This window comes from Rhinolophus sinicus, linkage group LG12, assembly GCF_036562045.2.
Source record: "Rhinolophus sinicus isolate RSC01 linkage group LG12, ASM3656204v1, whole genome shotgun sequence".
In the NCBI taxonomy this organism is placed as follows: Eukaryota; Metazoa; Chordata; class Mammalia; order Chiroptera; family Rhinolophidae; genus Rhinolophus; species Rhinolophus sinicus.
The window spans coordinates 67,480,823-67,507,002 of NC_133761.1; the positions used below are offsets into that span (position 1 = coordinate 67,480,823).

The 26,180-nt window shown below is 58.5% G+C and overlaps 2 protein-coding genes across 4 annotated transcripts in view; both read right to left on the bottom strand.

Moving 5' to 3' along the window:
- CACNA1S (calcium voltage-gated channel subunit alpha1 S) overlaps window positions 1–13,660 on the bottom strand; it is a 45,501-nt gene extending 31,841 nt beyond the window's left edge. For both annotated transcript variants that reach the window (XM_074317104.1, XM_074317105.1), the window contains exons 1-9: window positions 13,432–13,660; window positions 11,850–11,955; window positions 6,581–6,720; window positions 4,875–5,017; window positions 4,496–4,648; window positions 3,745–3,950; window positions 2,339–2,442; window positions 1,982–2,127; window positions 1,574–1,655 (exon numbers count right to left, since the gene is read on the bottom strand). In XM_074317104.1, coding sequence (XP_074173205.1) covers window positions 1,574–1,655; window positions 1,982–2,127; window positions 2,339–2,442; window positions 3,745–3,950; window positions 4,496–4,648; window positions 4,875–5,017; window positions 6,581–6,720; window positions 11,850–11,955; window positions 13,432–13,583 — 1,232 coding nt within the window. In that variant the 5' untranslated portion in view covers window positions 13,584–13,660. The remainder of the gene's footprint in view (window positions 1–1,573; window positions 1,656–1,981; window positions 2,128–2,338; window positions 2,443–3,744; window positions 3,951–4,495; window positions 4,649–4,874; window positions 5,018–6,580; window positions 6,721–11,849; window positions 11,956–13,431) is intronic.
- Window positions 13,661–14,365: 705 nt separating this feature from the next.
- On the bottom strand, window positions 14,366–25,994 carry ASCL5 (achaete-scute family bHLH transcription factor 5). 2 transcript variants are annotated; one of them, XM_074317106.1, is made up of 3 exons: window positions 21,286–25,994; window positions 18,279–20,235; window positions 14,366–16,160 (listed from the first exon to the last, which is right to left on the bottom strand). In XM_074317106.1, exon 3 carries the CDS (start codon window positions 15,731–15,733, stop codon window positions 15,224–15,226), a length of 510 nt encoding a protein of 169 aa, XP_074173207.1. In that variant the 5' UTR covers window positions 15,734–16,160; window positions 18,279–20,235; window positions 21,286–25,994; the 3' UTR covers window positions 14,366–15,223. The 2 variants fall into 2 exon arrangements, with proteins under 2 accessions (XP_074173207.1, XP_019606429.1); XM_019750870.2 differs by having other exon boundaries at window positions 18,279–25,994.
- Window positions 25,995–26,180: the final 186 nt, after the last annotated feature.

Consider the following 26,180-nt stretch of genomic DNA (forward strand, 5'->3'; position numbering starts at 1 on the left):
GAGGGTGTGCGGCCAGGGCTCTTTCACAGTCAGTGCTGCTTTTTTGGAGAGCAATTTGGCAGCATTGACCAAAGTTTAAAATCCACACACCCTTTGACCCTTTGAGCCAGCAAGTCCGTTTCGAGGGATCTGCCAGCAGAAATGGTCACACTTTCGTACAACTGCTCCCTGTGCCGCTGTTTGTGTTGCCCCAACCAGGACAGCCTGACTGAAACTATGTATCTAAGTAGCCACACTGTGTGGTACTTAAAGATTACTAAGTATCCATACCGCGAATAGTTTAGTATTACTAAGTATCTATACCATGTATAGTTTTAGGTGTTACTAAGTATCCACACTGTGGAATATTTTACATCAAAAGATATACCAAAAGTGGTGTGTGAGCTATGAAGCTATGAAAGACATGGAGGAAGCTTAAATGCACATTATCATGTGACAGAAGCCAATCTGACAGGCTACACACTGTATGATTCCAACTCTGTGACCTGGAAAAGGCAAAACTATGGAGACAGTAGATGGATCAGTGGTTCCCAGCAGCTGAAGGGTTGGGAAGGATGAGTAGGCAGAGCTCGGAGGATTTTTAGAGCAGCAAAATCTGTGTACGACACTATAATGATGGATACGTGTCATGATACATTTGTCTAAACCCGTAGAATGCACAACACCGAGAGTGACCCTAATGTCAACTGTGGACTCCGGCTGATGACACATCAATGTAGGCTCATCAGTGGTGACAAGTGTACCACCTGGTGGGCATGTTGGTGATGGAGAGATTGTGCGTGTTTGGGGAATTTCTGTACCTTCCACTCAATTTTGCCATAAACCTAAAACTGCTCTAAAAAAATGAAGTCTTAAAAAAGAAAGATGTGTATGTATAAGTATAAAGTTGCCCTCAACAGATAATTTTAAGGTAAAAATGAAAGTCACTAGGTAATATGTACAACACATTCATTTGTTCACCTGGCCGCGCCTCGTTGGGCACTGTTCTAGGCTCTGCAGTGACAAGAGTTAATATAAATAACCCTGTCATGTAAAAAGCAAAAACAAAACCCAGAAAGCCTGGTGTGTGTGAGATGAAAACCTGGAAAAGCCCGGGAGGGAGACTAATCCATTTCTATGGTTACCTCTGTGAAGGGCAGTGGGGCCTTCATCTTTTCTTTGATGTGTTTCTCTGTTGTTTGATCTTTCAAAATCACAGTTGTGTTTGCATTTGTAAAAGAAAGCAGCCAATCAAATAAACACACCCTCCTTTTGAGACAAAAGCATGGGCTGCCATTCTCCCTGCAAAGCTCACTGGCTGCCTGTGTGGGGCACACACCTCCCCTTGTCCCCTGAAGAGGTTCCAGGACTAACTGCCCCACCAAGTCCAGTTTGATCAGAGGGTAGCAGCCAGATGTGCTCCCTGCCCAGGCAGTGGTCTATGAACAGGTCACATGCTGAGTGCCCTCCAATTGCACTAAGGGACTGGGAAAGTGACTGTAAAGCCACGTAGGAGGGAGGTAACGGGGTTCCAACACCATATCTCAGGGAGCCGGAGGCCGGGAGGACCCCAGAGAGAGGGGCAGACACTCACACGAACTGGATGATTTTGTTCAAACCCTCAATCTCATACAGACTCTCCGTGTCAGAGCCACCTTCGTCCAAAGACAGCTTTCCTGGGGGAGAGAGAGAGAGAGAGACAGTGGGCCTGTCTTCTGGGCCCCTCTGTGCTGGACACACCTGGAAAAGGGCCTGTTGACTGGACACATCTGTGACAGCAGGCCCTAGGTGGGCCTGGGTCCCTCTGCTTTCCTGAGACCAGGTTCCCAGGAGCCCAAGAGGGGAGGGGCGGTGATAGACGGCAGTGCCTGGGCATACCCGGATGCCGCCATTTTGAGCGGTAAGGTTTCAGGCAAGTCACTCACCCTCTCAGGGCCTCCTAGGTTTACTATGAGGGGCAGCTGGGAGGCGGGCATGTTGACCAGGGCCTTGGGGTGCGAACCTTCTCGCAGATCGTCAACGTCCATGACCTCCCCCTGGGTGATCCAGCTCATATAGCCCCGGAGGTCCTCGTCCAGCTGCTGCTTCTCCCGGAGCTTCTGGAAGGTTCCCCTGGACTTGGCCTTCTCCCGCTCCTTGGTGAACTCCCTGTGAAGGAAAATGGGAAATGGGAGGAGAGGAGAACAGGAGGGTGGGGAAGGACAGCCTCCCAAGGAGACGGCACTTTCTGGGGCTGGATGTATCCCTCCTGGTGGCCTGGAGTCGCCTGGGGCCAGCCCCTCCTCCTCCCCCTTCCCCCCTCCCCCCTGCCCCCCTTCTCACCCCTCCTCCTCTCTCACCCTCCTCCCTGCTCCCTTACCCACTCAGGACACCCAGCACCAGGTTGAGGATGAAGAAGGACCCCAGCAGAATGAGGGTGACAAAGTAGATCCAGGGCCACTCATTCCCGATGGCATCGTTGACCTGGCCAGATGGAAGTAAGAGTCCTGTCCCCTGACCTGAGAGTTCAGGTCCCCTCCCTGAGTCCCCACCCACCCACCCTCGCTGGGGGACAAGGAGAGAGGCCACTTGGTCCATGGGAGGGCACTTTCTCTCCTGAAGACCTAAGTCCTGAAGATAAAGGACCTCCCTTGTGGGCTGCCTACCAGGCGCAGGTAGGACTCATGCATTTCCTCCTTCCCCTGGCCGCTGCCCTGACCTGACTCATGAACACCATTTCCAGTTGGTGTCTTTACAACCAAGATTTTTCAAAGTAGAAGAAACAGTAAAAAGTCCTGGCCTGAGCTTGGCCAGCTCCTTCATGGACAAACCACTGCCTCTGAATATTATCCCACCTACCTAATGGGGATAAAGATATACACTCCCTCTTAGAGCAGAGGTGAAATAACACGTGGCAGCCCTTTCAAATGGTGGTGAGCAATCTGCTCCCATAATAGGAGATCACAAGAACTGCTCATACTAATCCTTTATGTTTGCAAAGCATTTGACAGTGTTACACTGTTTCCCCCACAGGCAGTGTCACACTGTGGTTCTGGGATTGGAGCCAGGTGGATTCGAGTAGAGTTCTTCCATCTATTACTCACGAACTCCATAACTATGGGCAAGTTCTGAACCTCTCTGTGCCTCAGGTTCCCTATCTATGAAATGGGAACAATGCTTTGCGTTGCGGGAGGATTAAATAAGAAATGCAACCTAGCTCTGAATAACATCAAATAAATAATAGGCTCTACAACAAGACTGACAGAGTGTTGCCTGTGTGCCAGCACTGTTGTAATTCAGTGAACCCCCCCCCCCCCACTAACCATCACAGCTGCGCTGTGATGTGGGTAGAATCTATATTTTACAGACAAGGAAACTGGTACCTAACAACATGTATATAGGAAAGCAGTCTTGCCCAGTGGCAAAAAGGGAGACTCAAAGGGCCCATCATCCCTCAAGAAATATGACTCCAGGCCATCAGGAATGAGTCATCACAGCCAGGCTTAGGGACAAGTTAGGAACTGAGACCAGAGCCAGACCACGGAGCTGCTGGCTTCCATTTCTCTCCTGGTTGTGGGTCCTGCACAGACAGGCTGTATATTGGGGACTGCCCAAAGCATGCTGGGACACACACCTGGGGGGGGGGGGACCTGCACCCTATACAGGTTTCCGGGGGAGCCTAGAGAGAACAGTGGGTGACTCGGGTAGGTGACTGGCAGCCCCAGACCCGCCCCCCAACCAGCTGGGGCTGAAGGGAGGTGACCGGGCAGGTGCGGGCCTACCCACCCAGTACAGCACATCGGTCCAGCCCTCCATCGTGATGCACTGGTACACGGTCAGCATGGAGAAGCCGAAGTTGTCAAAGTGGGTGACGCCGTGGTTGGGCCCCGGCCAGCCGCCCCTGCACTCGCTGCCGTTGATGGTGCACGGGCGGCCCGAGCCCGTCCTGGCACAAGGGGACGGCTTCTCGTTGTCCACGGTGGCCACGATGTCTGGAGGCGGGAGGCGGCGGGAGCATGGGACAGCAGGAGCCGGTGGGCAACGATGGGAGAAAAGGCGTTAAAATCATTGGTAACAGATGGGAGTCGCTGTAGCTGGAGAGGGAAGGGCCGCAGGTGCAGAGGGTGCCTGGGGCCAACAACCCTGCAGTGGGACTCCGTGGGCAGCAGTGAGCCAGCCCCGGGCTTGTTCACGGTCAGGTCAGCGGGCTCCCTGTGAGCCGTCCTAGGACCTCCCCCGCGCCCCGCCCCCCGGGCTCACGTAGGACCTACCCGTGCCCCGCCCCCCGGACTCACCTAGGACTCCCCGCGCCCCGCCCCCGGGCTCACCTAGGACCTCCCCGCGCCCCGCCCCCGGGCTCACCTAGGACCTCCCCCTCGCCCCGCCCCCGGGCTCAACTAGGACCTCCCCGCGCCCCGCCCCCTGGGCTCACCTAGGACTCCCCCGTGCCCCGCCCCCCGGGCTCACCTAGGACCTCCCCTCGCCCCGCCCCCGGGCTCACCTAGGATCTCCCCCGCGCCCCGCCCCCCGGGCTCACCTGTCCCAATGAAGTAGCAGGTCTTGTGCATCTTGCCCTTAAAGAGCTCCAGCCCGATGATGGCGTAGATGGTGACCATGAAGAGGACCAGCAGGCCGATGTGGAGCAGCGGGAGCATGGCCTTGAAGATGGAGTTGAGGACCACCTGCAGGCCTGGGGGCGGGGAGAGGGTGGGGCTCAGGACGCCATCCCCGTGGTCCCACCTGCAGGCCTGGGGGCGGGGAGAGGGCGGGGCTCAGGACGCCCTCCCTGTGGTCCCACGGCCCTCCCGCTCTCCATATCCTGGGAAGACTCTGGGCCAGCAAGGTCAGAGGGGGACCCAGAACTGGGCAAGGGAACGGGTTGGGGGAGGGAGGGGTCTCAAGGTGCTGCCACCCACTGGGCACCCCCGACACCAGCCGGAGGGGTCGGAGCACGCGGAAGGCTCTCAGCGCCTTCACGTCCAGGCCGGCGCCTTTGCTGCTCATCGGGGCCGTGTGGCTTTGGATGACGTTCACCTGCTCCAGAATCACCGTGAAGACCCTGGAGTGGGAAGGGGGACAGAAGAGGGCCCGGCGGTCAGATAAGCCACTGTCCTGGTGCTCTGGGACCCTGTGTCCCTTCTGTGCTCAGGAGACCTGTGCAAAGTCCCGGAAGAGAGACGGCGAACGGGCGTGTTCAGCTGCTAACTCTGGTCCGGTGATGCCTGCGGGAGGATTTTATTAGATAAGATGCTGAGGCCAAGGTCAGACATGAGGAAGACTAGGTCCATCAGTGACTCCGAGGGGACGGCGGGATGCGTGTGTCACACGTGTCCCCGCGGTGGGCAGCCCCTCACTCGGTGGGGACCCCAGCCGGAAACCAAGAGCTGCACTTCCTGCTCACCTCCTCCTCCTCTCAATTCACTCAAGTTCCCGGCATCCTTTGAAGTCCATGTCAGGTCCTTTCTTATGAACCCGCCGTTTGACGACACATTCTACGTGAAACGACGATACTCTGTGTGGGACTGTTTCCTGACCCTGGTGTTCTCTACACATTTGGCCTCTACACAGAGGCTTTCTCACAGAATCCTTCTGTTTTCCCTGTGTGCCCAAACGGCACTGGGGAGCTAGTAAATAACTGACAGAATAGTTATTGAAGTGAAGGATGGCACTGCGTCCCTCAGACTGCCTTGGTCTGAATCCTGGCCCTGCCACCGGCTAGCTGTGTGACGCCAGGCAAGTTGCTTGATTTCCTGAGCCTTAGCTTCCTTACGTGGAGAAAAGAAGAGAATTGTTGGGAGAATTAAATGTGTCATGTAAAGCACAGAGTAAGTGCTTGATAAATGCTGCTGTTGTAAGAACATGGTGGTTATTGAATGTTGTGTATGGACTACATTGTGTGTCCCTGCACCCAATCCATGTGTTGAAGTCCCAACCCTCAGGACCTCGGAAGGTGACAGTGTTTGGGGACAGGGTTGTCAAAGGGCTGAGTTCAGTGCAGCTGTTAGGCTGGGCCCTGGTCAAACCTGGTTTCCTAGAAGCAGGGGGAGTTTGGAGCCACAGAGAAACACCAGGGCGTGTGTGCACAGGGGACGGACGCTGTGAGGACACAGGAGAGGCTGGCCGTTGCCACCCAAGGATGGCGGCCTCAGCAGAAACCACACCTGCTGGCACCTTGATCTCGGACTCCAGCCTCCAGAACTGGGAGGAAATAGATTTCTGTTGTTTGAGCCGCCCTGTCCGAGGTGCTTTGTTAGGGCAGCTCAAGCTGTCTGGTGTGGGTTACTAAAGTCCATTTTTGTGACCGCAAACAGCAGGTGCTCGGTACAGGTCTGTGGGAATAAACAGGTGAGAAACGTGGAGGAGTGGGGGCCGCTGGAAGCACGCACGGCCTTTCCAGTTTTGTGTGAAAGAAAAGAATAAAGGAACCAACAGGGCCTCGCAGGGGAGGGGTGTGACCTCCCCCAACACCGGCCTGGGGTACCTTTGCAGGGCTGGCCCCCAACAGGGGCTGCTTCCCGGCCTAGTGCCGGCTCCATCCTGCCTCTGGGAGGCGGGGGTGGGGGCTGTGGGCACCGGTCCTCGGAGAGCCCCTCTGACCCTGACGCCCCCCCTTGGGCCTCACCCCAGGAAGACGATGATGAAGTCTAGCACATTCCAGCCGCTGCGCAGGTAGGCGTCCTGGTGGAACAGGAAGCCGTAGGCAATGATCTTCATGGCGGCTTCAACGGAGAAGACGATGAGGAAGAAATACTCCAGCTTCTCCTGTGGGAGGAAGTGCGGTCACGCCTCTCCTCTGCCTGCCGCGCACCCTGCCGCGCCCTGGCTCCAGCCCTGCAGGCACACCGTTCCTCACCCAGCTCAGGACCGTGGCACCTGCTGCCCCTCTGCCCACCTCACCAGCACACAGCCTTGGGCGGCCACCTGCTACCCCCTGAACCACTGCTGCGTCTCACAGTCCTCTTCCCGCTGTGCACTGACCCCTGGCTAAAAATACCAGCACATTTTTATCTGCTCCGTTTTCTATCTTACGCACTAGCACACAAGCTCCATGAAGTGTGGGCGTTTTTACTCGTTTTGCTGTCTGTCACTCTTCTTCTGGGGCCTGCAATTGGATGAGTAAGTGACCAGGCTGGGCGGTCCCGGGATGCAGGTCTCAGGGGTTGACTCCTCCCAGCACCCCGAGCACTGATGTAGGAAGTGGGGGCGTTTCTCAGCGCTCTGGCTGGTCAGGGTCTTGCCTCACTTCATTTTTCTGTAACCTCCCCTGCCCGCCCCTCCGCCCACACCAGCTGCCCACAGGTGGCCACCTGAGGGCACCAGCATTACTCTGCAGGGTGAGGGGAACCAGGCTTCCCTGTGCATGGAGGAGCCCTCAGCGGAGGCCGAGGGTTTCAGCCTCACCCCTCCCTGCTGAAGGCCTTGCTGACTGCTCCACGTCCTTCCCTTGTAGCCTGTCACCCCTGTCACCTCACCTGGTACCCTCCCCGCTCCTCTGGATCCAGGAGAGAGCTATTCCCTGTCAGCTCTGCACGCCCACCCAGGTCCGTCAGCTCTGCACGCCCACCCAGGACCGTCAGCTCTGCACGCCCACCCAGGACCGCACACCCGGCCCAGGGCCCGCCACGCACACAGTGCAGACTGCGAGCTCTAATTCTGGGGAATGGCCATCCATCAATGATTTGGAAGGGAACTTATTTTCACTTCCAAGTGGGTAGGTGTGGGAGGCAAGGGGCAAGGTCTCCCAGTGGGTCACCAAGGTGGACATGGTCCCAGAATCCTCCAAACTTGTTATGCAGACAATTCTCCTGAAAGCATCATTTCCCATTCTGCAAGAGCGGAATGCATAGCGTAAGCCTGCTTTCCTTACCCACAGTCCGAATTCCTTCTACCAGTTTGTAGTCCCAACACTTTCTCCTTCCAGAAAACAACGACGTGTGATTAAAAGCAAAGCTGCACCAGTCTATTCAAGGATCCGAGGGCCTGTCAGAGGGACTGCATTAACAAACCCTTGGGGGGCAGTCATGGGGCCCCACTGCACAGAAAGGAGCTGCAAAGGGTGGTCTGGGTGCCCACCCTACTGAGGGGGTTGGGGGCGGCCACGGAGGGTCCCCTGGGAATGGGCGGTGGTCCCATTCCTCTGCAGAGCTGGCTTCCTGGGCGTCAGCCACACCGTGAATAGAAAGGTGCAGGGAGCAGAGTGAAGTCACATCAGCATTTACACTTTCAAGTCGCTGCAACCCCAGGGGCAAGGCAGGAGTGGGGTAGAGCAGAGGGACAACAGGCCCAAAATAGGGGCCATGCTCACAGGCCTGGCAGCCAGCCACTTGTACGGAGAGCTTCCAGCCTCTGCAGGACGTGGGCTGAGCAGGGGTCGCTCAGGTCCCCAGGCCCTGTGGCTTCATGGCCCTGCGCAATGGGGTCGGCAGCGTTCCCCGCGAGCCAGCCTGCTGTCCAGGGCCCTGGCCTCTGTCTCCATGGCCACCTCAGCCTCCAGTTTGGAATATGACCCGCTGAGGCATGAGGGAAGTGGCTGTATTTAGCCCAAGGAACTCTCACCCCACAGACATGATGTCAGCGGCCCTGTCTTGCCTTCCACTCCCCCGCAGGGCCCGCACTGCCCCTCTGTCACACATGCAGGGCTTTCCAGACGAGGGAGACAGTGGAGCTGAGAGTAATGGGGTTCTGAACACTTGGGGTGGAGGTGAAGGGGCCAGGGGTGGGAGATGGGGGCTGCCTTGGGTTCCAATGGTCACAATAGCCGAGGTTTATGAAGCATCCGTTAGTTCAGCCACATGTGTACACTCAATCCTCACACGACCCCAGGAAGGGAGGCAGTCTGCCCCTCATTCCACAGATGAGCAACTGAGGCACAGAGAAGTTTAGTAATTTCTCCAGGATCACACAGCTGCTAAGTACCGTGTTTCCCCGAAAATAAGACCTAACCGGAAAATAAGCCCTAGCATGATCTTTCAGGATGACATCCCCTGAACATAAGCCCTAATATGTCTTTTGGAGCAAAAATTAATATAAGACCCGGTCTTGTTTTCGGGGAAACACGGTAGCAGAACCTCATGTGAATCCAGACAGAATTTAGGTTTATGGTCTCAGCCACCATGTCCTGTCGGGGGAGGGCAGGAAGCATGGCAGACCTGGGACATCTGGGGGGTTTGTCAGATTCTGCCCCCACCCCACCCAGGCCTGTTATTGCCCCCCACGTCCCCGGCCTGGGCTCCCCGGGACTTCAGCTGTGAGCTGGGCATGCAGGGAAAGCAGAGAAAGAAAGGGATGAAACTTGAGCAAGCGCCGCCACGGAGCGCCACCACGGAGCGCCAGGCGGGACACGATATTGGGCGCTCACTGATCCAGCAGATCTGAGGGCAGAGACTAGTCCCTTGTGCACAGACGAAGGGGTGCACAGGGTAGGAAGCTGCCAGCAAAAGGCCAGCTCGAGGCAGGTGGGTCTGATTTCAAAGCTCGTGCTTCCCCATGACTCCCCAAAGACGGCACAATCGGACAAAGGACCCGGGGTTTATCAAAGGTTTTCCTCATTCAATCTCAGTGTCACAGGCCCTCGCCCTGGAATAAGGGGTGGGATGCTAAGGTTCCAGCTGGGAGCTGGTGCCTGCAGCGGGGAGGCAGGTCAAGGTGGGGGTCTTCATTTCGTTTTGCCAGACCCTTGTAGGGTGGCCCAGGCTCCCTGCCTGTGCCCTGAGGGTCTTGGCTCTCTGAGGGGCAAGGCCAGAGTTGGGGTTCTTCTGAGATGAGGTGGAGGGGGCTGTCAGCCACAGCAGTCTATGGGGACATTCCTGACCCTATAAAAAGACAACCATCCTGGATGCCAGAGGCTCAGGCTGCAGCCTCCTCGCAAGGACTGCAGCAACCTGACCCCCAGGAATGTCCCAGGGGCCTGGCGTCCTCTGCTGACACCAGAGGGGCAGGCACCACTTGGGAGGCCAGGGAGGGGCTGGCCCACCCCCCACAGGGCAGCGCCAAGGCCCACCTCACTGCTGTTACCAAAAATCATCAAGAACTTGGAAGTTAAGCCAAGGGAGGCATCACGGCCTTGCTCCATCACGTCACACACCTGGCCCGGCGTGACTTCATCACTGACCTAATGAGGTCTGTCAGCCACACCCCTGTGCATGTTGCTTTGTTGGTGGGAGGGGGGCGTGCTGTGCATCGCACCCTGATCTCGACCCTCTGGATGCCAGCAGCACACGCTCTGCCCACTACCTGGGCCTGGGTTGTCTCTCACCCTCAGCTAGAAGCTGGTTGTGTGACCTACCAGAAAGGGTCCCTCACTGATCTCTGATAGCCCACCCAGCTCTGACCTCCGAGGTGATATTGTTGCTTTGGGAAGGTTCCTGCCAGGTTTTCCTTTCCCTGGAGCTCATCGTCTTGGCTGCACAAGCTCCAGACCTGACCCAAGCCCACAGGCTAAGGCAAAGCACACCGACACTTGGAATTGCTGAGGGCAGCTATTCTTTTGTTTGTTTGTTATTAAATTTATTGGGGTGACATTGGTTAATAAAATCATAGAGGTTTCAAGGGCAGCCCTTCTGTTTCAAGATGGAAGACAACAGACCCACTGCGATGTCACTTAATCTCCTCCGGGAGAGCAGTTTCTTTCCAAACTTGATAAGGAGTTGAAATGGAACTGAGCCCCCAAATTTGCAAACCTGAGGGTGGGGGACCCAGAGCCCTTCCAGACTCGGGACCTGAGAACTGGGCGTGCTGTAAAAGCCTGGGGCTCTGACACGCACCTCCCTGTACATTAATCCCGCTCCTGCCACACTCGGGAGCTCAGTTTCCCCGCTTGTGGCCAAGCAAACAGAGCATCCCAGCTTCTCCCCAACTTGAGACAGATTCCCCTGGAAATGGGCACAAGGAGGGGCAGAGATAACACCTTTCTCTCTGGCCCTGGACGCTGCCCACCCCTGCAGGGTAAGTGCAGGCAAAAAGCCACCGAGATGTGGGTCCATTGTCTGGTCCCCTTGCCTGCCTGGACCACACACCTAAGGCCACTGTGTCAAGGGGCTTCCCCAGAAATCCTCATGTTGTCACAACGTTGGCAGCGCTGCCTTACAGGGTGGGGCTGAGTCACAGAGGCCGGAGTCTGAGACCCTCTGAGAAGACACCTGGGGGGTGACTCTGGGCTAGGTAACTCAACTCTCTGAGCCTCAGTTTCCCATCTTATAATGTTTCCTACCTCACAGGGGCAGCTATGGGGACAAAAGTAGACAATAATGTAAAATATTTAGCACAGAATCTGGCATCTAATAAGCACTTAATAAATGGGAAGCATTTTTATTGCTATCTAGCTGTCGGGTAAGTACTAAGTAAGTACTAAGTAAGCCTCAGTTTTCTCTCCTATAGAACAATGAGGTTGGGAGGGGGTGGGACACCCCAAGTCTGGACAGTCTCTTCCAGCTCCAGCTGTTATGGTTCTTTTATGTGGTGTGGGTGGACAGGGAGGAGATAGGGGCACAGAACCCTACAAGTGTCCTGTACTGGGCATCCCGGGTGGAACCGCCTAGGAAGTCAATCAGGGCTCTTCTGGATTTGATCCAGGAGGGGAAATAGGCATTCAGCACGCATCACACACTGGCGACTTCCACAGCCTCAGTTTCCACCCCTGTCAGGTGAGCCTGCTCTATGGGGATGGGCAGAGGATCCAGGAGTATACTCTGGGAAGGGGCTTAGCCCCGCGAGCCCTCCCGCAGGGCTGGCTGGCAGTGGCACAGAATCTAGAAGGGGCAGCCCTGAGGGTGGTTTTGGGGGGTCTGTATCCTCAGACAAAGCTCCAGCATCGTCCTCCAGCACACAGCCCACGAAGGGGGCCTCCCCAGATGGCCGCAGGCCCACAGGATGGGGAAGGGAGGCCGTCTTACCAGGCCGACGTTCAGAGAATTGTTGTCGTCCTCTGGCATGGGCAGGTACACGGCCAGTGCCACGCAGTTGGCAAAGATGGTCAGTAAGATGATTGTCTCGAAGGGTCTGGGGCCAGAGTTAAGGAGAACCCTCGAGTGCGGAGTGGGGTGTGCAGGGTGAAGGGGAAGAGGGCCTGAGGGTCAGTCTGGACAGTGACGATAACACCCAGCTGAGGGCCCTCCTCCTGCAGGCTGTGGAAGGGCCAGGCTCTGCTCAGGAGCGCTGGCTTCCGCTCAGATGCTTGGAGACCCTGCCGTTCTGGTTCCCAGCTGAGGCTCCTCATTTAAGGGCCGAGGAGTCTAAGGCCCCACTCCAAGGTCCTGTCTCCCTCCCAAGAAGCGGTGACTTTCTGAGATTCTAGCCTGACAACCTGGGGGGCTCGTTCGGAGAAATGGGCTGATGGGGGATAGGCTAGGTGCCCACAGAGCAGGACTGGGGAAGGGACAGTGTGGGGTGAAACCTGAACCTCAGAGCCTGAGGGAGGAATGGATGACCCCCGATTTTCAGCACCCCCACCCCCAAGACACATCCGGCCTCCATAGCCACCTTCCAGAGGCACCGAGGCCCATTCCTTTCCTGCTCTGCTGGTGAGCAGCATGGCTGACCAGAGGCCGGCCCATCAGAAAGCCTGGGAAGCAGCTGACGGAAAGGAAGGGAAGGCGGTGGAGGGGGCGGGAGGCAGCTGTGGAGACTGGGCTTGGGTGAGAACCCCGTTCCCCAGGCAGCCGCAGGGGCAGAGGCCTGGAGGAGAGTCCCCTGAAAACCTGACCTCACGGGAGGCCGCGGGCGAGGCAGCTGTGGGCGAGGGCTGACTCCAGCCCTAAGGATTCCAACCTGGTCCCACGTTTTTCTTGTCTTTGCAGTTACCCCTTCTTGGGAACAGCTGGCGGGAGTCGGGTCTCCCAGGGCCCTTTAGAAATATTTCAAATATTCCTGACCATCTCTTTCAGAACCCACTTGACATGGGCCTTCCCTCCGCCTGTATCTCCTTCCTCCTTTCCCCAAGTAACCCAGAGATTTTCATCGTCTGCCTCCCAGAGCTGATGCAGACATAGGAAGGGGTTTCGAGTGGGGTCTGAGCTAAGATCACCGGGCCTGCCCTGCCTGGTCCTGGGCCTCTCACAGCAGGGCTTCAGCCAGGCCTGTTTCCTCCCCCGCCCCCAGCTGGGCTCATCTGCTCCACTGTCCCGCCCGCCCATCCAGGGGGAGGGCTTTCTTGCAGAGCCCACCCACCGCTTTGTTCTCCCCCATCCGATATCAAAATGAGCCTGTTGCTTCCAAAGCCTGAGGGGAGCCTCACGATGATGGTGTGGTCCCAGGTACACCTGCCAGCGGCTCCCAGACACAGCCCGGCCTTGCCCCCGATGGTCAGCAGGCATCTCTGGTGGACCCTGGATCCAGCCGCACACTCAGGGCAGGGAGCCCCCCAGCTCCTCCTACCCCCCGCCCACGGCTGGGGCCTCCTCTGAGGCAGTCACCCCATCTCCAAGACCCTCTCCGTGGCCTCCCTCTCCCACGTTACACGCGGGGCCCAGAGGATACTTCCATTCCACGATGCTGATGCAGGCTTTCCTCAGCGGGTTCTGGAGGGTCAGGCACAGCAAGGCCCGGGGTGGCCGCGGCAGGATCTCGGGGACAGGCTTCTTGGGCTGTTTCTTCCTCAGACTGTCGTCCTGTGGGGAGGGCGGCTCCATGTTCCCCGGCAGCCCGGCTCCTGCTCCCCACCCACTGCCCTCTCCTGTGTCCTCTGTGCCCTCGCCTTGGGAACTGGGCTGCTGAGTCTGCAGGGCCACAGCTGGGCGAGGGGGTGGGGCCGCTGGATTACTCTTCCTGCTCCCAGGGAGTAAAATTAGCCTCCCACTCACTGGGCTGCCTGTGCCCCTGAGGCCAGGCAGCTGTCATTTTTTCCCAGCCTAGCCAGTGACATCCCAATATGTCCCAGGAGGGTGGGGGTGGCGGCAGCCAGAGGCACTGCTTGCAGGCCTGGAATGGGCAGTAGGAGACAGGATGGAAGGTTCCAGGGCTGGGGGAGAGCGGCTCAGGAGGGCAGGCCTCCGAGATGGCCCCTGTGACACGGCCACTTTCCCCTCCCCCAGCCCCATGACACTGTCCAGAAAAGGTGCTGGTGGCCCCGATCGTAGTCACCTCCCACCGCAGCACCTGCAGCTAGCAGGCCAGAACTCCCCCCACCCTCACCCCACCCCACAGTGAACCCCTGTACACGGGGTGGAGGCCCCCAGAAGAACCTGGAATGTGCCCCCCTTGGGGACACTGCACCTGCCACTCTGAGCAGTGACTGCTTTGTATTCCCTGCCCCCTAACTCTGAGGGTCGAGTGCTTTCTCCCTGGGACTCTGGCCCCTCCCACACTGTCCCTGGATGTCATATGCTGAGCTCTGTAAATGGTAGTTGAGTGTAAGAGCTAACAGGACACCTTACCCACCTCGCGATAAGTGCGGGCCAACATTATCCAGGAATCACACAACTCAACAAATCTTTTATTTGGGCCCTTGGCACAGACGGCGCCACTGTACCCATTCGGTCCTGCCGCCCACAGAGGGGCACAGGATGAGGTGGGAAAACGCAGTCCTCACCCAAACTGGGGAAAAAACGAGGAAAAGTCCTCAGGGGGAGTGGGGAAGCGGGGTGATCGCCCACCATCACGGACCCAGGGGGTGCCACCAGAGGGCGCCACCAGTGCGCACACAACGCCTCTTTCCAAGTCTGTCGGTCCAGTCCGGCAATTGCATGCAGAAGCCCGCCTCCTCGTCCCCCTCTGGGCTCCGCTCCTGGGGTGGGCGGAGGGGCGGGGGGCAAGCAAACTCCCGAAGAGGCCGTTGGTATGTGAGGCCACCGCGTGGCGGTCCCGGCGGTGCGCGTCCCGAACCAAAGCGCGGCTGGCCTTCTGGAGACTCGCAGACCAAGGGCTGCGCCTGTGGCCACGGAGGACCGCGCAGGGCACCGCCGCCTGCTGTGCACAACCAGAGGCTGGGTCTCAGCTTTCCCCGGCGCGGAGCCGAAGCTGATTCGGAGCCAGACCCCCCAGATGACCGTCCTGGCCGGCCGGCCTTCCGGCGACCTGCAGGGCGCGGCACGCGCTGGAGCTTCCCCCAGGGCCTGCGCCCCGCTGCACTCGCCGGATGCCTCGGTCTGTACTGGCCACTGGCAACCCTTGCCCTGCACCTCCGCCCAGGTGGCAGGGAGGAGGCCGGCGGTGGGGCGGGGAAGGATGGTTCGCAGACGTGGAGTGCCGCGCATCTCTGAGTGTCCGGGCCCGCGCCGCCCCGCAGTGACCCGAGGCGCTGTCGGCAGTGGGGCGTCCCTGCGCAGCGGGATCACTGGCTGGATTCTTCCGACTCCAAGCCGGGCGAGGAGGAGAAGCGGGGGTGCTCCGGCGGCTGGGCGTCGCTGGGGCGTTCAGACCCGGGGCCGTCGGGGGCGGCGCGCAGCAGCTCCTGCAGGTGCCGGATGTAGCGGATCGCGGCGCGCAGCGTCTCCACCTTGCTCAGCCGCCGCTCCGCCAGCGCGCCGGGCAGGTGGCCTCGGAGGCGCGCGTAGCCCTCGTTGACACAGCGCACGCGCTGCCGCTCGCGCTCGTTGCGCTTCTGGATGAAAGCTGGCTCGAAGGGACCGTCGTAGCCCCCGAGGGCGCCTGGCCCCGGCGCGCAGGGGAACAGGCCGGCGTAGGCGGCGGCTGGGCCGGGGAACAGCAAGAAAGGCATGGCGCCCGAGGGCTCCGCTGGCAGGGGCGCTGGCCCGGAAGGGGGCGCGGCGCCCAACTGCATGCCACAGGGGTGCCCCGCGGGTCCCCGGTCCACCAGCCCCCGGCAGAAGTGCCCGTCCATGGTGCCACGGCCCTCCCTGAGTCGCCCCCGCTCGGGGTCTGCGCGTGCCCACCACGGGGACGAGTCACATCGCCAGCAGCAGCTCTGGGCTTCCAGGACTGCTTAGGGCTTCTCTTCACTCTTTCCGCTGGCTCCTGCCATTCCCCTAACGCGCGCCATCGCTCCGGATTCGGGTGGCTCCAGGCAGAGGCTCGGCGCAAGCACGACCCCGGGCCAGTGACCTCATCCGTCGGCCATGCTCCCGCGACACACCTGGCAGCGCATCGCCTGCAGCCCCGCGAGGGCGCCTCCCGCGGGTGCTAACCGTGAGGCTCCGTGCTGGGGCCACGGTGCCTGGGCCTTGTTCCTCACGGCCTTGGGGACCCCAGGCCGCCTGGGGGGTCAGGAACTGCCATTCCAGCTCCGCAGAGGGTCCCCGGGAACGTTTCTAAAGAAGAGGAGAGAGGACATATGGGTTAGGAAAGGCCTGGTATGCTGGCCCCTGTGTCACCTCCACCCCCACACCGGACTGTAGGTGTGGTGAGGGGAGGCCGCGTGCCTGCTGCAGACAAGACGCCAGAGCAGGGTTCCAATCCCGCATTCCCGCTTCCTGGTTGGACTGCCTCTGAGTCGTGGTTTCCACACAGGGAGAGAATTAAAACACCCCTCACAGGACATTAATAATATATAAGAACCAAATGAGAAAAAATATACCCCAAACAACTCCTGGGCCTGGCTTAGGAACAGCGTGGATGATATCATTTTCCTTGAGTGGGGATGAGTCTTATCACTGATACCTTCCTGGACCTGCCATCCAAGGAGCTCAGAGACCAATTATTGGGTCAGCAGAAGAAATGCAGTGGTGACCACAGCCCGCCAAGGGGTCTCACACTCCACTGGAGGACACGCATCTTTGATTCCAAGAACCTGTTGGGACGTTCACTGCCTTCTCTCTGCCGGGTGGAGAGGCGGGACCAGAGCACTTGGGTCCAGGACGCACCCCTCACAGCACCCTGGCTTCTGCTCGGGGGCACTGCACCGGAGTGTGTGTGCTTGTGCGGCTGGGCCCAGAGCCTGGCCTGCCCCGCGCGCGTGAAGACGCTCTCAGGTGCTGACTGAATAACCGAGGGCGGATTGGGCATCAAGGGCAGCCTGCCGTACACACAGCCCTGCCCAGACTCTAGGAAGCGGCTATCGCAGAAATCATTGGCCTGTGTTGAATGTAAATGCCACCAACCCTCATCAGCATGGGGTTACCGGGTCCACGTAGGTGTCATTTCCTCCAGGAATTCTCTGACCCTGCTTCCCTCTCTTGTGCGTGTCCACGATGTCCTGCAGAGGCCATCTGAGCACTTGTCACACTGCTGTTACTCTCCCCTCATGATGGAAAACCTGAGATTCACTGACTGAGGGGTGAGCAAGTGGGCACTGCATGCCCCGTGGACAGTGACGGACGGCTGGAGACCCGGGGCACTGGGCCAGGCCTCTCCACGGGACAGAAGGGGCCAGCTCTCTCCCGACAGGGAGGCTGGTCACAGGCTAATTCCCAACCGTCTCCTTCTGCACCTCCTGGGCTTTGTCCTTTTGCTGTCCCCGAGTCTGTTCCCAGCTAGCTCTGCCCTCCACGCGGAACAAAAACCAGGAAAAATCCACAGTGATTCTGACAGCATGGAGACTCACTCTGCTTTCAAGAGTGGAAGTAAGTGTGTGAAACATCGGGACAGACTCCCCTGCTCAACAGCCTTTGAGGGCTCCCCACTACCGTCCAAGGAAGGTTCTGGAAAATCTCTTCAAACAGACCCTCAGTTCCATCAGACCCAGGACACACAAAGTGTCCTGACCTTACCCCTGGGCTCCCACTGACCTGACTGGCCCGCGCGGTCCTCTCCACACCTCTGCTCCCCCAGTCCTGCCCTCACTGGGTGCCAGAGCCAGAGCTTTGCAGCTCCCAGCGTGGGCTTTCAAGGTTGTGTATCTCAAGCCTTCGGCCAGATTGGAGGCCACCAGAGGGCACAGCTTCGACTAAGGAGTGACGGCCCTCAGTGCCTCCCCCAGTGCTGGGCACATCCTGGGTGCTCACAATTTTTCACTAGCAGTGCTTGTTTGTTTGTTTGTTTTTTTGTAAAAATATGGGATTCAGACTGTACTGCCCACATAATCCCTATTTATAGTTGACTTAATTATTTAAATTTAATTTGATGGAGGTCTGAAGCTTTTATCTAACGACAATTTTAATAAATACAACTTAATGTTATTTGTGTGGATTCCATTTTCAAAATTTATTTCCCACACCTACTCATCAGAGCTGCCAACTATCATTTATGACGCACAAAGCACGGGGCCCTGACACCTCATTTGACTGCTACACCTTTCTTGTGAGGAGGTACTAAGGTCAGCCAGCTTTACAGGTGGGGACAGAGGCTCCTGAAGGTTAAGTTACTGGCCGAGGCCCACAGGTAGGAATCAGTAAATGGGAACCAAGCGCGCGGTCTTTCCCCCTTCGTCCCCCAGTACCCTCTTTGTGGCCTCACATGTGAACCAAAAGCTCAGCGGGGCTTGCACTGACCTAACAAACGTGTCCTGTTCAATGAGGGGGTGTCCCCGCAGGTTCAAGGCGTCTGCTGTTGCTGAGCTGCTGCTCTGGGGGGACAGGTCCCAGGTCACCTTGGAGCCGTGGGAAGAGAACGCCCCCTGGAGGATGTTCTCAGAAGGGCGGCCGTGGGGTTCTGTGGTGGGAAAGCAAGAATAGGGTGTCATCAGACTGAGTCCAGCACCAGGAGCTGCACCCCCTCCAACTTGATGAGGAGCTCCCTTGCCTGAGCTCAGGAAACGTGAGTAGTGGGACCCTCCCACTCAGAAGCCTGGCAAAATCTGGTCCCTCCACAGGTCGGCTGACTGGGCAGAACCGCTGGTCAACATCGCCACCGTGTGGCCCTGAGAAGCAATGGCAGCAGCAGATTGCTGGAATTCCAGGTGGGGACCTCAAGCCTTTGGACGTTTGAACCCTCGGTTAAAACTCCCCTTGGGGACAGTGGGAGTCCCCAGCTCTTCTGGGAAATTCGGGTGTTACTGAGTTCAGGTGTCACGGAATTACTGGTCGCTGGTACTGTCAGCGAGGCAGGGGCAGCCTCGGGAAGAGCTCCCAGAGGCTCTGAGGTCCTTGGATGGGGCTGTGAAAGACCTCAGACAGCACGTGCCGCCCCCGGCTTGCACAGGACACAGCGCTGCTGCCATGTCCAGCGGCTTCCCACAGCCACACAGTCCTGGAAGCAGTCCAAGAGGACATTTCCGTACACAAGGGCCTGATCTCTTCTCAAGTCTGAAGGAACAGTGGAGCCAAATCCCCAGTTCTCTGAGTCAGCTGAGTGTTCAGTGTCCGTCCTGCCACCGTCAATGTACCTGGCACCATCCCGAGAGGTCCCCTGGAAGCCGGCTGTGGGCTGCGCTCACAGACGACCAGCTCGAAGCCGTCCCCATTTGGTGGGGACAGTGCCCCCCCCACACCTCGCTCGCGCTCTCCTGCCTGCACACTCACAGCTGTCATCACAGCCCGGGCTGTCAGCACTGATGAGGTCCCCACCTTACAGGCGAGGAGGTGGAGGCTCAGAGAGGTGAAGCGACTTGCCCACGGTAGCACAGCTGGTACAGGCCACAGCCGAGTCAGACCCAGACATCTGGGCTCCTCACTAAGCACGACTCACTGTACACACGTGAGAGAGGGATGGAGAAAGTAGGGACACGCCGTGATGTGACCGCGTTGCACTGTCCTCCCATCTCGGCTCTGCTGGCCGCCCAGGGCTGGGACAGCCCCGCGGGCCCGACCTACTTAGGGGCCAGCCTGATGCTCAAATGAGTCTGTTTGTAAAACCACAGTGTGAACTGTCGCGTTCCAGACAGTAAACAGGAAAGGAGTGTAATTGTGAGGGTCTGTGATCACCGTTTTGAAGCAGCAGCCACGCCACGTGCTGTCCTCTGACTAAAGGGCCAGCGAGTCCTCTCCAGTGTCCTTTCAAGCCTGCAATGAACTTTGGGGGAATTCATTCTTGCATTTATCACCAGGGACCTAGACTTTCAGAAACAGTAACCCACTGGCTCAGGTGCCACCGAGAGCTGGGACTGCCGAGCCAGCCTGGACCAGAGGACAACAGCCACTGTGGGTATCAGGCTTCCTCCACGTCAGGCGCATTCTACATGCCACACGTGTGTGTGCACACTCACATGCACTGTCGTGTAATCCTCACCACCAGGCACGCACTGTTATTGTCCTTATTTTACAGTTAGGAAAAACGAAGCACAGAGAGGGGAAGTAACTTTCCTAAGGTCACACAGCTGATACACGGTAAACTTGGATTCAAGAGAAACCAGGATGCACCTCGGGGCTGGCCAGGAATCATCATTCTGTCCACGGTGAGGTTTTCTAACAGCCCGAGAGATGTAGGAGAGAGAAACGCTGTTCCACGCATTGTTCCCTTAGTCACAAATGGGCCTCCGTCGTAGGCGGTTAGTATTTCGTGGGAAAAACCCTTGGGGACACAGGACATGCATGTGAGGTTTCCCAAGGCCCCTCCTGATCAGAGACTTAGAGGATCTGAGGTGGGAAGGGACGCCTGCCACAGGGCTTCGGGGACTTGGCCCCTCCTGGAGTGAACTAATGTTGCTTAGCTCTTGAAACGTGTCACACTGGGTGTCCCGATGGCAAAGGTGCCTTCAGCCCACTGTAGAGAGGAAGCTGGGGCTGTGAGAGCCTGCACCTGTGGCCAGATGGGACAGTGGGGCTGGCTTCTCAGGTCCCCACCCCAGGTCCCTCTCCTGGTGGCTGAGGTCCTCTCAGGTCCCTGCACATACAGGCTGTCATTGATTGTCCCATCCACCTCTTATTCCTACACTTAACCACATTTTAGAGCAAATGGGTGCTCTCTGCATCGTCAAAACTTGGCTGATGACCAGGGACTCTGGGGCCAGCCAAAGGGCTTTGGACCCTGGCTTAGCCACTATCCAGCTACAGGACTGTGAGCAAGACTGTTTTCTCTCCTGTGGGAGGGGGACAGTACCCACACTTACTTTGTGGGGACACCGCGCAGTGCAGGGACATGGTGAGTGCACGCATGCTGGCCTGCAGCTGACCGGGGTGCTCGGACCATGGCTCCTCCTGATGTGGAAGGTCAGGGGCCCCCCACTCTAGTCGCCCCCGCACAATCTCTCTGCGTGCATATAGCCAGATTCTTCTTCTAAGAAATTTCTTTGATCATGTGACTCCCCCACAAACAGTGCCATAAGTCCCTTGCCCGGCACCGAAGGTGCTCAGCAGTCTGTGGTCCTCCTGCCGCCCCCCGACTGCACCCCCAAATCAGCCCTCTGCTCCAGCGGGACGGCCTTCTCTCCCCACATCAGCCTCGGCCATCTCCCCACTAGGCCTGGAGCGTCGGCCCTTCCCTGTCCCCAAGTCCTGCCCCTCCTTCCAGAACCCGCCTGGCCCTCTCCTGTCCCGTGCTTGGTCTCTCTGCACTGAAACCTAAGGCCTAGCGTTAGTCATGAGCTGTTTGGGGACGCTCTTTCTCGGGCTGTACCCTCACCTTGCCATTCACCTTGTCACACGTCAGCATCTTGCTCCCTCAAGGAGAATGGCAGGATCACGCCCCATGCATCTCAGCATCCTGCAGGGCCAGCCCTGCTCCTGACACACTAGATGTCCCCAAGAAGTAACCTAAAGGTAGAGGGGCCACTCAGCGGCTGAGCATGCAGTCACACATGTCACTGATCTGACCACAGACCATTTCGGTGAGGCGGGTGCGCTCACACCACGTCGTTTGTCTAATGTCCAAGGTGTCCCGAGCAGCTGCAGAGCGGTTTGGGCCTGAAGACACAAAACTTTTCTGCCCACGGTTCCCTCTTGCACAGAAGGGGAGGAAACACGATGTCTCGATGGGGACACGGTCTTGGCTCCCGTCACAAGGCAGGAGACCACGATCCCCCCACGCTAACAACCCATTTCATCCCCTCGAGGTAACAGATGGGGAAACTGAGGCTCACAGAGCCTCAGTCGTGTTTCTAGTGAATCGCAGGATTACCAACAAGAATGTCTGTGTAGTGGTCCATGCTGGACACCCATCTAAGCACCTCACGCACGTGGCTCCCACAGCAGTGCCACGAGGCTGACCCGTGTACCGGGGCTGGCACAGACCCACACAAGCAAATGGCTGGTGGTCACCCAGCTACTAAGTGATGGAGCTGGGATCTGACCCCCGTGGTCGGCTCCAGAGGCGGTGCCCCCACCCTCTGCCCGGCACCACTCGAGCCTGCCCCTCCGTTGCATGCAGGGTGAGGCTCTCCCCGCCTATACCTTTCTCATTTCGGCTCCTTTTCAACAAAGCCTCCTGGGAGAGCACACATTCCCTCTAAAATGTGGATAAGTGCCAGATTTATACCCAGAAAAGCCACACGTTAGACTGCACACAGCAGGCGTCAGGCGTCAGGCCAAACCCAGTCTCAGTGGGCTCTCCAGTGGGCAAACCCACGGAGAAGTTCCCATGGGCGGCAATGCCCATGGCGGCCGGGCTCCCCTGCCTCCCCCAGCCAGCGGGAACTGGGCTGCTCACCCTCCTTTGGGAGGAAAGCCATCAGGTGACTAAGCCCCTGGGGAACCCGGCCTCACGTCCCCCAGCCACCACCTCCGTGGTTACCTTCTACGTTGGCTCCGCTGCTCTGCTCATGGCCACCTGTGGCTTGTGCCCGTCCAGGGTGGGGGACGGCGGGACCTCTGGGCTGCCTGCCCACCTCGGCGCCTCGCAGCCTCTGCCCAGCTTCCCGCCACAGCACCAGGAGCCAGGCACCAGGAGCCAGGCACACGTTACCTGATGGAGCTTCAAACGGTGACACACCCACCCAGAAGGGGAGGGCGGAGGGCGGAGGGGGCGCCTCTGATCTGGGATCGGCTCCCAGGAGGGGCGAGGGCCACTCCTGGTCTCCTGTGATTGGCCACCCGCAGCGCCTGCTGCCGCCAAGGGCAGGTGGAGGTGCTGGCCCCCAGGTGCTGCCCGGCTGAGGACCCAGGGTTGGGCGACACACCTAAGGTGGAAGCCTGTGCACTGAGCCGCCGACATGCTCCGGTGTCAGGACGAGACAGGGGCAGGGGGTACACCCTCAGGTTATGGGAAAACCTATCTCTGAGCAGCTCTGATGCTGCCACTTGGGGTGTCGGGGCTGCTGGGTGACCCTTGGGCCTCCAGGGCTGGATCGGGGACCAGGAGGCTGCAGCGGCGTGGGTCCACGTGGTGTCTGATCTCAGCAGCCCTGGCCCCGCCACACAGCTCTTCTCACCCCCTCTGACCTGTGCGAAGACGGAAATCTACAGCTCACATAGCTTACAGATGTCATATCTGCAAGGGACCCAGGCCAGCAGCACTGTCCTCAGCTCCTGCCCAAATTCCTGCCCTTTCTGCACTTCCTGCTCCGCTAATGTGTTTTACATCTACTCACTTACTGCCTTTTCACCGGCTCTTCACATTAATGTCCACGAAATCCTGAAAGTCATGTGCTAACTACGTTTTTTCCTAATACTCATTAAAATAATGACGTGAATAAAAAGTATTCTTCCGGGCACTACCTGAAACCCCCTGCGTGTGTATACTGTGCTGTGGGAAACAACGGGCTGGGGTAACGTCCCCACTCTGTGTGGAGAAGCTGAGGCGCAGGGACGCCAGGTGGGGACCGGGGCTCCTATCTTGCAGCTGGAGCCCTACCCTCCGCGTCCGCCGACACGAGGAGCCCAGCACACTCAGGGTCAGCCTGCCTACAGCCTTTACTTCGGCTCAGCTCCACACCTGGGGCGTAGGGACACCAGTGACTAGACGGAGGGAGCCACCCGTCATGACCCCCCAGAGGTTCTGTGCGAACTTGAACAAGGGAGGGATTTAGCCGTGGGGTCCAGGTTTCCTGGCGTCCGGGGCCCCATCACACTGAGTGGGAGGTCCCTGTTCCATCTCCAGAGCCCTGACTGACAGCAGGGCTTAAGCTGGAACAGTAGCACGTCCTAGGTTTCTTCTAAGGCTTCACACATTAACTGGTGGTTGCTGACGACAGCACCCAGTACAGTGAGGAGACAGGCACGCAAGGCTTGGAAAAGCACCGGATGCCCAGCGAGTAAGTGCAGTCAACAGGGGCTCCCGGGCGCCTCGACCACCCTGCTTTCCTAAACGGAGGGCTGGTCTTGGGGGTTTTGGTCCCAGCCCCCCTCATGGGCGCCACCACTTGACCACAACTGGGCCGTGCAGTTGTTAGGGACGCAGAGAGGGGCTCAGAGCGGACGGTTGCCAAAGGGCCAAGCAGGTTGCGGAGCCAGGTCCATCCCAGCCGTCAGGCCCTCGTCCACCCGCCCCGCTGGCTGCCCAGAGCCTATAGGACTTGCCTGAGTGTGGAGAGCAAAGGCACAGGTCACTTCTCCCGGCCCTGCTCCCGCCTCAGTCCCCAGGGAGGAGAGGAAGTGTGGGGGGAGGGAAGGGGGAGCCTGAGACCAGGGCCGCCTGGCTGCCTGGGGGTCAGCCGTCCCCGCACCTCAGGCCAGCCCTGCCTGGGTGAGCACATATCCAGAGGGCCCCCTCCCACGGCCTTGCACCGTCACTCCTGCCAGCTGGCTCTGGGGCTCCAGTCAGAGGGGCAGGCAGGTCATGGCCTTGAGGACTTCTGGGCCTCAAGAAGGACCTCGGGCTCAGGCAGCGGGGAGCCCGATGGCTCTGAAGGAGGCAGTGACATGACGTCTGGTGGCCCAGTGAGACGTGATGACGGTGTGGACGGGTGGTGCTGCAGGGGCGGAGGGGGCAGCAGGGACAGAGTCCTCGTGAGGACATGGGAACTGCAGGCGGGGAAGAACCTGCAGGTTTCTGGCTGGAACTTGGTGGGTGGTGGTACCACCAATTCAGATAAAGAACATGGAAGCCAATTAAAGATGAGTTTAGTTTGGGACACGCCCATTTCCACAGACTCTGTGGCAACTGGGGTGGGAGGGGTCCAGCTGAGAGCCAGATGGACAAGTCTGGAGCTCAGGGTTGGGGCTGGGCTAGAGCCAGAGATTCTAGAACTAACCCCAGGAAACTACGAAGGAATAAGCTTCTGGGGAGAGTACTGTGACGTTCAAGTTTAGATGGAGTGGACTAGGATGTGAACGGGAGCCTGGGAACAGCAGGATGAGGGAGAAGTGAAGGGATGGACAGAGCGACAAGGTCACAGGAGCCCAGCAAGTTCACGAAGGAGGAAGGACCATGGTACGGTGTCCAATGTGGCAGAGGGGCCAGACATCCTCTGGTCCGGCCAACGTAGCCATCAGTGACCTTGCCTGCAGAGGGGGAAGGATGAAGTGGAAGGTGGAGGAGGGCGTGGAAACGAGTGGGAGATGCCACTACAGCCTGAGGCTCTTTGCAGAGCAGGAGACCTGAGCACATCAATAGGCTGAGAAGGACCAGCCGTGGGGCGAGGCTGAAGAGATGACACAGGTCCCAGGAGAAGGGATGGGTGGGTCGGCTCCAGACAGGAGGAACTTGCTACCCCAAGACCACAGCGAAGGTCAAGGTAAGTATGAAGGCAACTTTGCAGATGGGACAACTCAACTCCTAGGAGAAACTGAGAGATCACACCTACCTACTGGCCTCGATTTTCTTAAAGGAGCAAGGCGAGATTTTCCAGGGTCGGAGAAGGGAAGCCCTGAAGGTCACTCAGTGACCTCCACAAAGAGTAAGTCTCTAAAGACGAAGGCCAAAGGGCTCCGGGCCCATGAAGAGGGCGTGGGGTGGAGCGCACAGGTGCTGCTCAGTGCCCAGGAGCAGAGCCGAGCTGCCCATCATGACAGATACCATGGTCCACAGAAGCTTTCAGAGCAGTGTGGCACCAGCGGGTTGCCAGCGTGTGCCAGGTACATGAGGGTGGCAATGTCCTCCGTGCTGGTCCCTCTGCCCCCCCTCTCATCTGTGACTCAAGGACCCAGCAGACTTCACGTTGGCTGCACACACCTGCTCAGGGTCCCACAACCAACTCAGCCCCTCGGCGGTGGTGTCCCTTTGTCCCTTCCTTGCTTCCAATGCCAACCTGTCTCTGCTGTTCCTGGAAGCCCCACCTGCATGTCACCCCCTCCCATCCCCTTCAGAACTTGCACTTGGCTCTGAACTTTGGCAAATCTTTGCAAATGGGCATCCTCGCCTCACCAAAAACGCCGCTTGGGGCTCCGCACAGAAGTTGCACACAGGGGTCCATTCCAACAGCCCTGAGGACAGTCAGACACACCGGTCCCTGTGGCCCCTTGACACGTCACACGATGGCCCCTGGAAGCCGGCACCCCCTCCTCCTGGGCAGCTGTTGCCCCTTTTCAGTGGGGGAAACGTGGGTTTTGCAGTGAGCACCATCTGCTCTGTCTGCGACACTGACAGCAGACATTGCTTGGAGTGTCAGGGGACTCTCCCAGGAAGACGAAACACTCAAGACA

What these genes read in the sequence shown, in the direction of transcription:
- ASCL5 (XM_074317106.1), bottom strand. Translation starts at nt 15,733, where the DNA reads ATGGACGGGCACTTCTGCCGGGGGCTGGTGGACCGGGGACCCGCGGGG.